The sequence below is a fragment of the Cydia strobilella genome, chromosome 26 (assembly GCF_947568885.1).
Source record: "Cydia strobilella chromosome 26, ilCydStro3.1, whole genome shotgun sequence".
NCBI classification, from domain to species: domain Eukaryota; kingdom Metazoa; phylum Arthropoda; class Insecta; order Lepidoptera; family Tortricidae; genus Cydia; species Cydia strobilella.
In genome coordinates this window covers 7,644,839-7,659,013 of record NC_086066.1, presented here as the reverse complement: position 1 = coordinate 7,659,013, position 14,175 = coordinate 7,644,839, and the positions used below count along the sequence as shown (strand labels likewise).

Genomic DNA, 14,175 nt, shown 5'->3' with positions numbered 1-14,175 from the left:
CAGGAAGATCAGCCTCACCTGCCACACGCACTGTCTGCACCGGGTAACTATCCTACTGTACAGCAGCCAGCCCCGAGCGACGCGTCACCAGGAAGATCAGCCTCACCTGCCACACGCACTGTCTGCACCGGGTAACTATCCTACTGTACAGCAGCCAGCCCCGAGCGACGCGTCACCAGGAAGATCAGCCTCACCTGCCACACGCACTGTCTGCACCGGGTAACTATCCTACTGTACAGCAGCCAGCCCCGAGCGACGCGTCACCAGGAAGATCAGCCTCACCTGCCACACGCACTGTCTGCACCGGGTAACTATCCTACTGTACAGCAGCCAGCCCCGAGCGACGCGTCACCAGGAAGATCAGCCTCACCTGCCACACGCACTGTCTGCACCGGGTAACTATCCTACTGTACAGCAGCCAGCCCCGAGCGACGCGTCACCAGGAAGATCAGCCTCACCTGCCACACGCACTGTCTGCACCGGGTAACTATCCTACTGTACAGCAGCCAGCCCCGAGCGACGCGTCACCAGGAAGATCAGCCTCACCTGCCACACGCACTGTCTGCACCGGGTAACTATCCTACTGTACAGCAGCCAGCCCCGAGCGACGCGTCACCAGGAAGATCAGCCTCACCTGCCACACGCACTGTCTGCACCGGGTAACTATCCTACTGTACAGCAGCCAGCCCCGAGCGACGCGTCACCAGGAAGATCAGCCTCACCTGCCACACGCACTGTCTGCACCGGGTAACTATCCTACTGTACAGCAGCCAGCCCCGAGCGACGCGTCACCAGGAAGATCAGCCTCACCTGCCACACGCACTGTCTGCACCGGGTAACTATCCTACTGTACAGCAGCCAGCCCCGAGCGACGCGTCACCAGGAAGATCAGCCTCACCTGCCACACGCACTGTCTGCACCGGGTAACTATCCTACTGTACAGCAGCCAGCCCCGAGCGACGCGTCACCAGGAAGATCAGCCTCACCTGCCACACGCACTGTCTGCACCGGGTAACTATCCTACTGTACAGCAGCCAGCCCCGAGCGACGCGTCACCAGGAAGATCAGCCTCACCTGCCACACGCACTGTCTGCACCGGGTAACTATCCTACTGTACAGCAGCCAGCCCCGAGCGACGCGTCACCAGGAAGATCAGCCTCACCTGCCACACGCACTGTCTGCACCGGGTAACTATCCTACTGTACAGCAGCCAGCCCCGAGCGACGCGTCACCAGGAAGATCAGCCTCACCTGCCACACGCACTGTCTGCACCGGGTAACTATCCTACTGTACAGCAGCCAGCCCCGAGCGACGCGTCACCAGGAAGATCAGCCTCACCTGCCACACGCACTGTCTGCACCGGGTAACTATCCTACTGTACAGCAGCCAGCCCCGAGCGACGCGTCACCAGGAAGATCAGCCTCACCTGCCACACGCACTGTCTGCACCGGGTAACTATCCTACTGTACAGCAGCCAGCCCCGAGCGACGCGTCACCAGGAAGATCAGCCTCACCTGCCACACGCACTGTCTGCACCGGGTAACTATCCTACTGTACAGCAGCCAGCCCCGAGCGACGCGTCACCAGGAAGATCAGCCTCACCTGCCACACGCACTGTCTGCACCGGGTAACTATCCTACTGTACAGCAGCCAGCCCCGAGCGACGCGTCACCAGGAAGATCAGCCTCACCTGCCACACGCACTGTCTGCACCGGGTAACTATCCTACTGTACAGCAGCCAGCCCCGAGCGACGCGTCACCAGGAAGATCAGCCTCACCTGCCACACGCACTGTCTGCACCGGGTAACTATCCTACTGTACAGCAGCCAGCCCCGAGCGACGCGTCACCAGGAAGATCAGCCTCACCTGCCACACGCACTGTCTGCACCGGGTAACTATCCTACTGTACAGCAGCCAGCCCCGAGCGACGCGTCACCAGGAAGATCAGCCTCACCTGCCACACGCACTGTCTGCACCGGGTAACTATCCTACTGTACAGCAGCCAGCCCCGAGCGACGCGTCACCAGGAAGATCAGCCTCACCTGCCACACGCACTGTCTGCACCGGGTAACTATCCTACTGTACAGCAGCCAGCCCCGAGCGACGCGTCACCAGGAAGATCAGCCTCACCTGCCACACGCACTGTCTGCACCGGGTAACTATCCTACTGTACAGCAGCCAGCCCCGAGCGACGCGTCACCAGGAAGATCAGCCTCACCTGCCACACGCACTGTCTGCACCGGGTAACTATCCTACTGTACAGCAGCCAGCCCCGAGCGACGCGTCACCAGGAAGATCAGCCTCACCTGCCACACGCACTGTCTGCACCGGGTAACTATCCTACTGTACAGCAGCCAGCCCCGAGCGACGCGTCACCAGGAAGATCAGCCTCACCTGCCACACGCACTGTCTGCACCGGGTAACTATCCTACTGTACAGCAGCCAGCCCCGAGCGACGCGTCACCAGGAAGATCAGCCTCACCTGCCACACGCACTGTCTGCACCGGGTAACTATCCTACTGTACAGCAGCCAGCCCCGAGCGACGCGTCACCAGGAAGATCAGCCTCACCTGCCACACGCACTGTCTGCACCGGGTAACTATCCTACTGTACAGCAGCCAGCCCCGAGCGACGCGTCACCAGGAAGATCAGCCTCACCTGCCACACGCACTGTCTGCACCGGGTAACTATCCTACTGTACAGCAGCCAGCCCCGAGCGACGCGTCACCAGGAAGATCAGCCTCACCTGCCACACGCACTGTCTGCACCGGGTAACTATCCTACTGTACAGCAGCCAGCCCCGAGCGACGCGTCACCAGGAAGATCAGCCTCACCTGCCACACGCACTGTCTGCACCGGGTAACTATCCTACTGTACAGCAGCCAGCCCCGAGCGACGCGTCACCAGGAAGATCAGCCTCACCTGCCACACGCACTGTCTGCACCGGGTAACTATCCTACTGTACAGCAGCCAGCCCCGAGCGACGCGTCACCAGGAAGATCAGCCTCACCTGCCACACGCACTGTCTGCACCGGGTAACTATCCTACTGTACAGCAGCCAGCCCCGAGCGACGCGTCACCAGGAAGATCAGCCTCACCTGCCACACGCACTGTCTGCACCGGGTAACTATCCTACTGTACAGCAGCCAGCCCCGAGCGACGCGTCACCAGGAAGATCAGCCTCACCTGCCACACGCACTGTCTGCACCGGGTAACTATCCTACTGTACAGCAGCCAGCCCCGAGCGACGCGTCACCAGGAAGATCAGCCTCACCTGCCACACGCACTGTCTGCACCGGGTAACTATCCTACTGTACAGCAGCCAGCCCCGAGCGACGCGTCACCAGGAAGATCAGTCTCACTTGCCACACGCACTGTCTGCACCGGGTAACTATCCTACTGTACAGCAGCCAGCCCCGAGCGACGCGTCACCAGGAAGATCAGCCTCACCTGCCACACGCACTGTCTGCACCGGGTAACTATCCTACTGTACAGCAGCCAGCCCCGAGCGACGCGTCACCAGGAAGATCAGCCTCACCTGCCACACGCACTGTCTGCACCGGGTAACTATCCTACTGTACAGCAGCCAGCCCCGAGCGACGCGTCACCAGGAAGATCAGCCTCACCTGCCACACGCACTGTCTGCACCGGGTAACTATCCTACTGTACAGCAGCCAGCCCCGAGCGACGCGTCACCAGGAAGATCAGCCTCACCTGCCACACGCACTGTCTGCACCGGGTAACTATCCTACTGTACAGCAGCCAGCCCCGAGCGACGCGTCACCAGGAAGATCAGCCTCACCTGCCACACGCACTGTCTGCACCGGGTAACTATCCTACTGTACAGCAGCCAGCCCCGAGCGACGCGTCACCAGGAAGATCAGCCTCACCTGCCACACGCACTGTCTGCACCGGGTAACTATCCTACTGTACAGCAGCCAGCCCCGAGCGACGCGTCACCAGGAAGATCAGCCTCACCTGCCACACGCACTGTCTGCACCGGGTAACTATCCTACTGTACAGCAGCCAGCCCCGAGCGACGCGTCACCAGGAAGATCAGCCTCACCTGCCACACGCACTGTCTGCACCGGGTAACTATCCTACTGTACAGCAGCCAGCTTCGAGCGACGCGTCACCAGGAAGATCAGCCTCACCTGCCACACGCACTGTCTGCACCGGGTAACTATCCTACTGTACAGCAGCCAGCCCCGAGCGACGCGTCACCAGGAAGATCAGCCTCACCTGCCACACGCACTGTCTGCACCGGGTAACTATCCTACTGTACAGCAGCCAGCCCCGAGCGACGCGTCACCAGGAAGATCAGCCTCACCTGCCACACGCACTGTCTGCACCGGGTAACTATCCTACTGTACAGCAGCCAGCCCCGAGCGACGCGTCACCAGGAAGATCAGCCTCACCTGCCACACGCACTGTCTGCACCGGGTAACTATCCTACTGTACAGCAGCCAGCCCCGAGCGACGCGTCACCAGGAAGATCAGCCTCACCTGCCACACGCACTGTCTGCACCGGGTAACTATCCTACTGTACAGCAGCCAGCCCCGAGCGACGCGTCACCAGGAAGATCAGCCTCACCTGCCACACGCACTGTCTGCACCGGGTAACTATCCTACTGTACAGCAGCCAGCCCCGAGCGACGCGTCACCAGGAAGATCAGCCTCACCTGCCACACGCACTGTCTGCACCGGGTAACTATCCTACTGTACAGCAGCCAGCCCCGAGCGACGCGTCACCAGGAAGATCAGCCTCACCTGCCACACGCACTGTCTGCACCGGGTAACTATCCTACTGTACAGCAGCCAGCCCCGAGCGACGCGTCACCAGGAAGATCAGCCTCACCTGCCACACGCACTGTCTGCACCGGGTAACTATCCTACTGTACAGCAGCCAGCTTCGAGCGACGCGTCACCAGGAAGATCAGCCTCACCTGCCACACGCACTGTCTGCACCGGGTAACTATCCTACTGTACAGCAGCCAGCCCCGAGCGACGCGTCACCAGGAAGATCAGCCTCACCTGCCACACGCACTGTCTGCACCGGGTAACTATCCTACTGTACAGCAGCCAGCCCCGAGCGACGCGTCACCAGGAAGATCAGCCTCACCTGCCACACGCACTGTCTGCACCGGGTAACTATCCTACTGTACAGCAGCCAGCCCCGAGCGACGCGTCACCAGGAAGATCAGCCTCACCTGCCACACGCACTGTCTGCACCGGGTAACTATCCTACTGTACAGCAGCCAGCCCCGAGCGACGCGTCACCAGGAAGATCAGCCTCACCTGCCACACGCACTGTCTGCACCGGGTAACTATCCTACTGTACAGCAGCCAGCCCCGAGCGACGCGTCACCAGGAAGATCAGCCTCACCTGCCACACGCACTGTCTGCACCGGGTAACTATCCTACTGTACAGCAGCCAGCCCCGAGCGACGCGTCACCAGGAAGATCAGCCTCACCTGCCACACGCACTGTCTGCACCGGGTAACTATCCTACTGTACAGCAGCCAGCCCCGAGCGACGCGTCACCAGGAAGATCAGCCTCACCTGCCACACGCACTGTCTGCACCGGGTAACTATCCTACTGTACAGCAGCCAGCCCCGAGCGACGCGTCACCAGGAAGATCAGCCTCACCTGCCACACGCACTGTCTGCACCGGGTAACTATCCTACTGTACAGCAGCCAGCCCCGAGCGACGCGTCACCAGGAAGATCAGCCTCACCTGCCACACGCACTGTCTGCACCGGGTAACTATCCTACTGTACAGCAGCCAGCCCCGAGCGACGCGTCACCAGGAAGATCAGCCTCACCTGCCACACGCACTGTCTGCACCGGGTAACTATCCTACTGTACAGCAGCCAGCCCCGAGCGACGCGTCACCAGGAAGATCAGTCTCACTTGCCACACGCACTGTCTGCACCGGGTAACTATCGCACTGTACACTCATACCCTATCCAGAATGTATGTCCAGTCATTCATCTCAACTCTCCTGCCGATACCAGGCGTGGCTCACTCCGCGATTTCGTCGCGTCGCTACAAGTACACGCGGCCCACACCAATTATGGTGTCTAGCCATAGCGGTTGTCGCGCACCGCTACGGAACGGACGCGGCTCGCCCTTGCGGTCATATCTGTCGTAATAGACTGTTGTAATAGTCGTAATAGAATAGAGTTAAGAAAAGAGCGTACTCCCATCTTAAAGGCCGGCAACGCACTTACAACCCCTCTGGTGTTGCGGGTGTCCATGGGCGGCGGTAATCGCTTACCATCAAGTGATCCGTCTGCTCGTTTGCCTCCTATTTAATAATAAAAAAAAGAGTATTTTTGTAACATTGATTTGACAACTTCGAATTTCTATTTCTAGTTTAATTTAGTACTTATATAAGTCATATGGTTTTCATACTCTATTTTAGGAAACTGTAGGTCTATAAGTCTATTAACCTATATTGTAACAGCTTATTAATATAAGGGACTGTTTGTTTCTAAATAAAGAAAAAAAAGGCGTTTTGTTAGAGATTGAATCTTCTGTACAGAAGAAATAACAATACTAGTAATAATAGTACTAGTACTATTATTTATTCGCTTAGAGCCTGTCCAGACTGTATATTACAGTCTGTACAGTCATTCACCTGAACTCTCCTGTCGATACCTAAAACGGACGTGTTGTTACAGAGCCTGGCGGCGGAGGAGCCCCGCGCGGGCCGGGAGGGGGGCGGGGGGAGGGACACGCGGCTGCGCTCCCCCGCGCCCTCCCCCGCCGGCTCCCCCACCCCCGCCATGCACCCCTCGCGCTTCTCCGTGAGTACACCCTCCACACACACACACACGCACACACGCCACACGGCCCAGCAGCACCAGGATATATCGAATCCAAACAAACAATCGCACACTATTTTATTAAAACTATTCATATTAGATATATAAATTCTGCTGTTTCATACATTTCGGTGAATCAGTCAATGTTTTCTGTAGAACAGCAGATTTTTTTTTTGCAATTTCAAGGTTGGCCCCATAGTAAAAGTTGTTCAGTATGACCACAGATAAATATAAGTAAAGAAATAGTGGTAACTCTATACATCAATGCGCGCGCTTTATTTCGTAGTCGACATCTAGCGTCAAGTAGCGGAACTTTCAGTACAGCTACTCAACAAGACAATGTTGGGAATAATATACAAGATATATACAGTGGTACTACGTAAACGAAATTAATAACTAGCTTAAATCTAAAATAGGCCCTTGAGGCATTGTACCAAGGATGCTGGCGGCATTTCCCCGCTGTATCGCAATGCTGATACGTTGTGCGAGAAAGCCGCCAGCTCTTCGGTCACCAGTTACGTCAACCAGACGCTTCGCGATTTCTGCAAACAACTTATGCGCGCTGGGACCCCATGGACCTAGAGTTTCAACTCCAAATGGAACGAAATGATACTCTCTACCGAGGCTCTTATATTTATTACGTTTTAAAATTTCGGCGCTTTCCGCCGCTCCGCCCGCTTTTACATTAGTCCGTTGGAGGTGGGACGGTGCCAGTGTGTCTACGCAGGTAGCATCCCACACCAACATCCGTCCCAAGCTCCAAGGAACCAAGGACATCCCATCGGGCCTCTTGCCATCATCTCTGATAATGCCAGTCGGCTCAAGAAGAGCGGGTACATTGATGGTGGCAAGAGACCGACGGATTATGTCATTAAGCGACGCATGTCTTGAAAAACGGCCGGCACTTTTTTGACAAGATAATCCATGGTGTCCCAGTCGGTCCACGTCCGTGCCACAAGAGCATATGTGTGGCGTACACACCGAAACCCCGAGTCGCAAACCAGTCGCCAGTCTAAGGGAGGCCGGATCCAAGAAAGTACCAGTATTAGGCGAAGGATGGGCATGTAGCCAGTAACCCGCTTCCCGGGCTCCGACCGCCAAAAGCCTCGCGCGGTCTGGACCTGTACAGTTGTTTAGGAGAATATTGTAAGTTAAATCACAGTAAACATTATCCCAACTCCTTTGTGAATTTGGGTTGTCTGGAAATTGTTTTCCCGGGCAAGCAATTTTAAAAGCATTTTTGGCGTCTTCAAAGCCCGCAATCTCACAGTTTGTGGGCAAAGCCCTTAAAATATTTCCTATGAGACCAGACGTGCTATGAGTGGACGCCAAAAAGGCTGGGGAAGCCACACTGGAAATTTTGCGAATTCCTAAACCTCCAAACCGAATAGGGAGGGACGCTTGAGACCAGGAAGGCTCACTTAGCTGAATGTTTAGAATAGTCTCTAAACTAATTTTGATCAAATCATCTAAAGGCGACAATAAATTTTGATGTTTCCAAAAAGGACAGCAGCGGAGCACATATGTAAATTTAGGGACAAAAAGACAAAATTTAAGAATCACAAGAGCATAATGAGGGCTAATTTCGAGTAAGCGATTCGTGTGACTTTTGAATTTAGTTATAGAGTTAGAAATATAACCGGGAAAAGATTCTTCGAATATAGGAGATCCCAGGAGGCAAAGAGAATACTTGTCTACTGATTTGATATCAGGAGCCAGATCGTCAAATTTGGGTTGTAAGTCTGCCAAAGAACAAGAAGGTTTTTGAATAAAGAGTTCACATTTGCTGAAGTTCAGTTCTAAACCAATATTTTCGAAACTACTTTTAATAAAAGACAAATCAGAGAGCACAGTATTCACGTCGCCTCCTAGAGTTCCGTCATCTAAATACCAGACATTGAATTTTGATTTTAAATTTTTAATAATTGGATTTATAGCCAAACTAAAAATTGCTGGCCCGAGAGGGTCACCCTGCTGACAGCCAACCTCAGAAGATAATTCATGTGACTTGTACATTAATTTAGATGAGTTTGAATAGCAAAAGAAAAGGTAATTGTATAGCTCTGGAATTTTGTCCTTTACTTCTGTCAGCAAAGTGTCCCTACTAACCGAATTAAAAGCATTTTTAACGTCAATTTTGACTACAATTTCGCAATCATTGAGTGAAAGGTAGGTCCTTAGGGCATGGACGGCTGCCTCGCACCCACCTTTCGTGCCGAAACCTAGCTGTATTGGTTCAAAAAGGGACTGCAATTTTGATCTAACGTGTCTAACCGCAATTTTTGATGCCAGACGTCGTAAAGTAGACCCCACAGCAATGGGTCTCACCCCTCCGTCCTTTTTGGTTAGGGCGATCAGGTTTGCACCGTATAGAATAGGGAGGATTTCAGTGTTAATTTTGCCTGAAAACATAAAATTTACTAATTTAGTAAGGGAACTGATAAGCTGCACACCTGCGTCGCCCACGGAATGAGAAATTAGATCCTTCAAATGTTGGGGCGAGATCCCATCCAGGCCGGCCGCCGAACCGTTTTTGAAAGAAAATATGGCGTCAATAACGTCTTTGTCTTCGATTTGGAGGCAGGCCCGGTCAGATGTAGGTGGGGCAAACAAGTGTGGTACTGAAGGAGCTGGGGGATGTTTAGAACGTAAAGCCGAGAGGGTATCAGGAGTATCTGGCGATAGCACGTCATTTGTGAAAAGAAGACGAGCGGCACCTTTAAGATCGCCGTCGCTAATTTTACTTTCAATTAATTTAGTTCTATTGAAAGTGGATGAGGCGCATCCAGAAGGTCGAGAAATGTGTGGAATTGTATTCGAAACGCAATTGTTTTTGATTTTTTGTGTTAAAGAAATTGTCTTATCCTTTTTGGCATGAAGGGTTTTGAATGAAAAAAGGAAAAGATTATGCCAATCATCAATTTGATTATTTTCCACACATTTTATAATTAGGCCTGAAAGGTGATTAGCGACTGTGATCCTGGCGCCGCGCGGAACTCTTTTAACAACGGGCACATTATTTTTAAGTTCGCTAAGGTATGAATGGAAAGGGATGGAATTTGGTTGGTCAGAAAGGGGGGTGGTCAAAAAGGGTTGGTCTAAATTTAAAACGGCATCATTTTGGCTGATACAAAGACGGTGTTTTTTGGAAATATGAATATTGAGGCCTCTCTGCGTTTTAAAAGAGTTGTCGCATTGTACACAATTAAAATTTAGATATGGTGTGCCATCGCCTGATTGAGTTGCGGCATGCATCCACTTACCGTAACAGTATCTACAATAACTAAAGCACAAAAAACTTAAACACAAAATAACAGTATTCACTAAAAATAAAATTTATAGTTCGTAATAGACGTTGACGTCGGCCGTCAGGACGACACGACGTAGCCGTACAAGGCCGCAACGTCTGAAACAAAAAGATATGTTATTATTTGTTCAGTATTGGGCCTGCCCACACTATTGCACAGTAATCTGATGTTTTTAGATAAGATAAAAGCAGTTTCAGGCATCTAGAGCCATGTATAATTTGAAAAATAAGCCAAAAATATCACTGTGCAAAGTGACAGACAGAAGGTTGACAGCTTTTTTCAAAACTCAACAATAGTTGTCGCGGCAAACAAAAAGTCTAATGCTCAACGATTTTCAGCTAATATAACCAGAGTAACCGGAACTCTATTTTCAACTCCTTCCGCTTTTAATATTAGTTATAAATTGATGAGCAATACACTTTTCGTCAATCGCGACACATTCGACAAATTGAAAATAATTAATTATTTATTATTATGTTAATAATGATTGATGAAATTGATAATTCAATGAATACCTATATTAGGTAATCCGTATTTTTTGACATTTAGATTTTTATTCTAGAAAGTTTCTAGATTAGTATTTTTTTTATACAATTTTGGTGTTTGGCGATCATTTGGTGAAATTCTTATTATTAAGTTTGACATATCTATAATAATTCAATGTTTTTAAGAACAATAATAACTGCATCGATAAATTGCTCTGATATTTAGATTAAGGTAATATTTGTACAACTTGACAATTTAAAAGTGCTTGTTGCTAGGCCTATTTGAAATATTTGAATAAAGAATATTTTGACTTGACATCTAGTATCGAGTAGCAGTACTGAGAGTTCCGCTACTTGACGCTAGATGTCGACTACGAAATAAAACGCGTTTTGGTAAGAAAACTGATGTATGGAGTTATAGTTCGTAGATTTCAAACAGTCCCCTTTCGGGTTATCCTTTGTCTATTGTTAAATGAAACCGCACGTGCTACTAACTAGCATAAAAAAATGGTATGGCCGTTTTAACCGGTTATTCAATTACCACTCTATGGAGATTGCAATAAGGTTTAAAATGAACTAATGGGAAAACATATTCCTTAGCTGTGTGGTCTTTGCGGTTACTGAGTGCCGGCAAGTCGAACGCTACAGAACCAGTCTAAAATGTGTCATCGATATGCGTAACAAAGGCGCGTTATCGGAGAGCGCACTTACACTGGTTTTTTTAGCGTTGGACTAGCCCGCGCTCGCGACGATGCATGAACCAGGTAAGAGACAGGGACGGATTGCGATTAAAACATTTTGATGGATTCATGACAAGTATGTATTTACATATTTAAAACAAACAGTAATAACATTTTTTTACTAATCAGTTAAATAATAACATTAGGTAATAATCCGTTTTAAAAATAATCAACTATTAAAATATTCCTCTCTAATGTTACAGACTAAAAACTAAAACTATATTTAACAAAATTAATACATATATGCCCTTTTTAAACAATATCGGCTTTTTTATTATTTACATTGTGGTTGTTTATTATTTACAGTGTATAAAAAAACGTTATTTTAGTTTATTAAAAATTTGTCTGTAATACCTATATATTGTAAAAAAGCCGATATTGTTTAAAAAGGGCATATATGTATTAATTTTGTTAAATATAGTTTTAGTTTTTAGTCTGTAACATTAGAGAGGAATATTTTAATAGTTGATTATTTGTAAAACGGATTATTACCTAATGTTATTATTTAACTGATTGGTAAAAAAATGTTATTATTGTTTGTTTTAAATATGTAAATACATACTTGTCATGAATCCATCAAAATGTTTTAATCGCAATCCGTCCCTGTCTCTTACCTGGTTCATGCATCGTCGCGAGCGCGGGCTAGTCCAACGCTAAAAAAACCAGTGTAAGTGCGCTCTCCGATAACGCGCCTTTGTTACGCATATCGATGACACATTTTAGACTGGTTCTGTAGCGTTCGACTTGCCGGCACTCAGTAACCGCAAAGACCACACAGCTAAGGAATATGTTTTCCCATTAGTTCATTTTAAACCTTATTGCAATCTCCATAGAGTGGTAATTGAATAACCGGTTAAAACGGCCATACCATTTTTTTATGCTAGTAAGTAGCACGTGCGGTTTCATTTAACAATAGACAAAGGATAAGCCGAAAGGGGACTGTTTGAAATCTACGAACTTTACCACTCTTTCTTTACTTATATTACTCTCTGGTATGACCTACATATTTACCCCTCAGAGTTTGGTCAGAGCATAGAGTAACTTATACTAGAGCGGTACTGTCATAGTAAATTTTGTAACCCCAGTAAATTCACTGCCATCTGTCGACACTTTAAAACTAAAAATGAAGATTTATAAAAATACGACAGAATGTATTTAAATATAGATAAATGATTTTTTTATTTGCATTAATTATTTTTATGATTTTGACCCATGTTCTTTCACTGATATGCGTTAAAATTGTTAAATAACAAACGAAACCGTCAACGCCATCTATACGACTGTAGGACAAAACTAGTAGCGCCCTCTGAACGAGAATCAAATTTTCTTGATTTTCGAGGCACGTTTTTTCCTTAGACTGTATCTATCTAATAGATAGTATCTATTACGGAGTTATATCTATCTTTGGTCAGAGACAACAAATTGAAATATTATAGGTGACGCGGGTAACGCCCGAGCGCTCGCCGACCGACACGGCGGCGCTGCGCTCGCCGTACTCAACCCCTTCCAGGTTCAAAGTCATACAGGTAACACTTATTTTATATTTACAAACAAATTCATTGTTTTTAAGGCGGTTCCCTGAGCCAGAAGGCGAAAAATCTCCCTATATGATCCTGTTTTTCTAAGAGGCGTTGATATTCGTAGACGTGGAAAAAATATATGTAGTTCTTGACTATATTATCTTTAATATCATAGCTTCCGATACACGAATTATGACACTTCACTCGATACAATTAATTCCCAAAGTAACCTCTAACTCGGACTTTTAATCCAACTTTACTCGGTTATTTATTATGTGATACTATAAATAAAAAAAGAAGAAAAAACAATCTTAACTTAAATAATAATTTCATAGCTTTCGAATTTCGATAATGTAGGGTAACGTTTTTAAAATAAATAAAAATCGACAAAATTCGATCAAAATTGACACTTGGCGCGCATGATTTTTCCCGTTCTTTCTTGCGAAATGTGACAGAGACAGCGGACAAACAAAGGAACGGCCTTAAGTATAACTACTATTAAGATTTTTAAAGCACTAAACGTCTTTTTTACGAGATTCAGCTTAGGTAAGCTACAGACGCCATTACATGCGCACGCGATCTCTCATTTTCCCACGCTGTCAACCGCTAGGGATTGACACCTGCGCTAGTGTTGTCGTAAGTTTCGATTTTCCGGTTAACACTACTTTAGTAGACTACTAAACTACTAATACTACTACTACTACTAATACTAGATTTATCTAGTTCAAGTTAAAACATGTAGTTCTTTGGGCTGTACACTTCAGAAACGCCCTCGCTCCGTAAATTTCCATAAACTTATTAAAAAAAAAAACATAATTATCGAACCTGCACACAAAATTCTAAACCGAAATACGACCTTTATAGAAGAACAGCCAGGCATATGAAAGCATTAATGGAAGCTGATACGGAAATTCGCTTGCTCAATTATAATTCAACACGAACCAATGACAAATTTTCATTAATAAAAATATTTATCAGTACGGTTTTTACTCACTATTATTTTTAGTCGCTTTTGGCGACATGTTTCGGATTCTTTGGGAATCCATCCTCAGGCACGAGTGTCCGCGGCGGTTGTACGTCGTGCACAACCTAAAAAAAGCGACTAAAAATAATAGTGAGTAAAAACCGTACTGATAAATATTTTAAAATTTTTATTAATGGTACTAATCGATCAGGTGTGTTTTTAGGATCAAATGTCTATATGGGACCCATTGTATTAAAGCAATACAAAAGTCAGAAATGATAGTCAAAGTCCGACAGTCGTACCTCACTCGTGAAACTCTTCTAACAA

At 48.2% G+C, this 14,175-nt stretch overlaps 1 protein-coding gene across 1 annotated transcript in view; it reads left to right on the top strand.

Annotated features, from left to right (window-relative positions):
- The window catches only part of LOC134753349 (uncharacterized), a 73,865-nt gene that overhangs the window by 52,243 nt on the left and 7,447 nt on the right, over nt 1-14,175 (top strand). The window contains exons 12-13 of the mRNA XM_063689219.1: nt 6,688-6,813; nt 12,801-12,890. Of these exons, the coding sequence (XP_063545289.1) occupies nt 6,688-6,813; nt 12,801-12,890 (216 nt within the window). The remainder of the gene's footprint in view (nt 1-6,687; nt 6,814-12,800; nt 12,891-14,175) is intronic.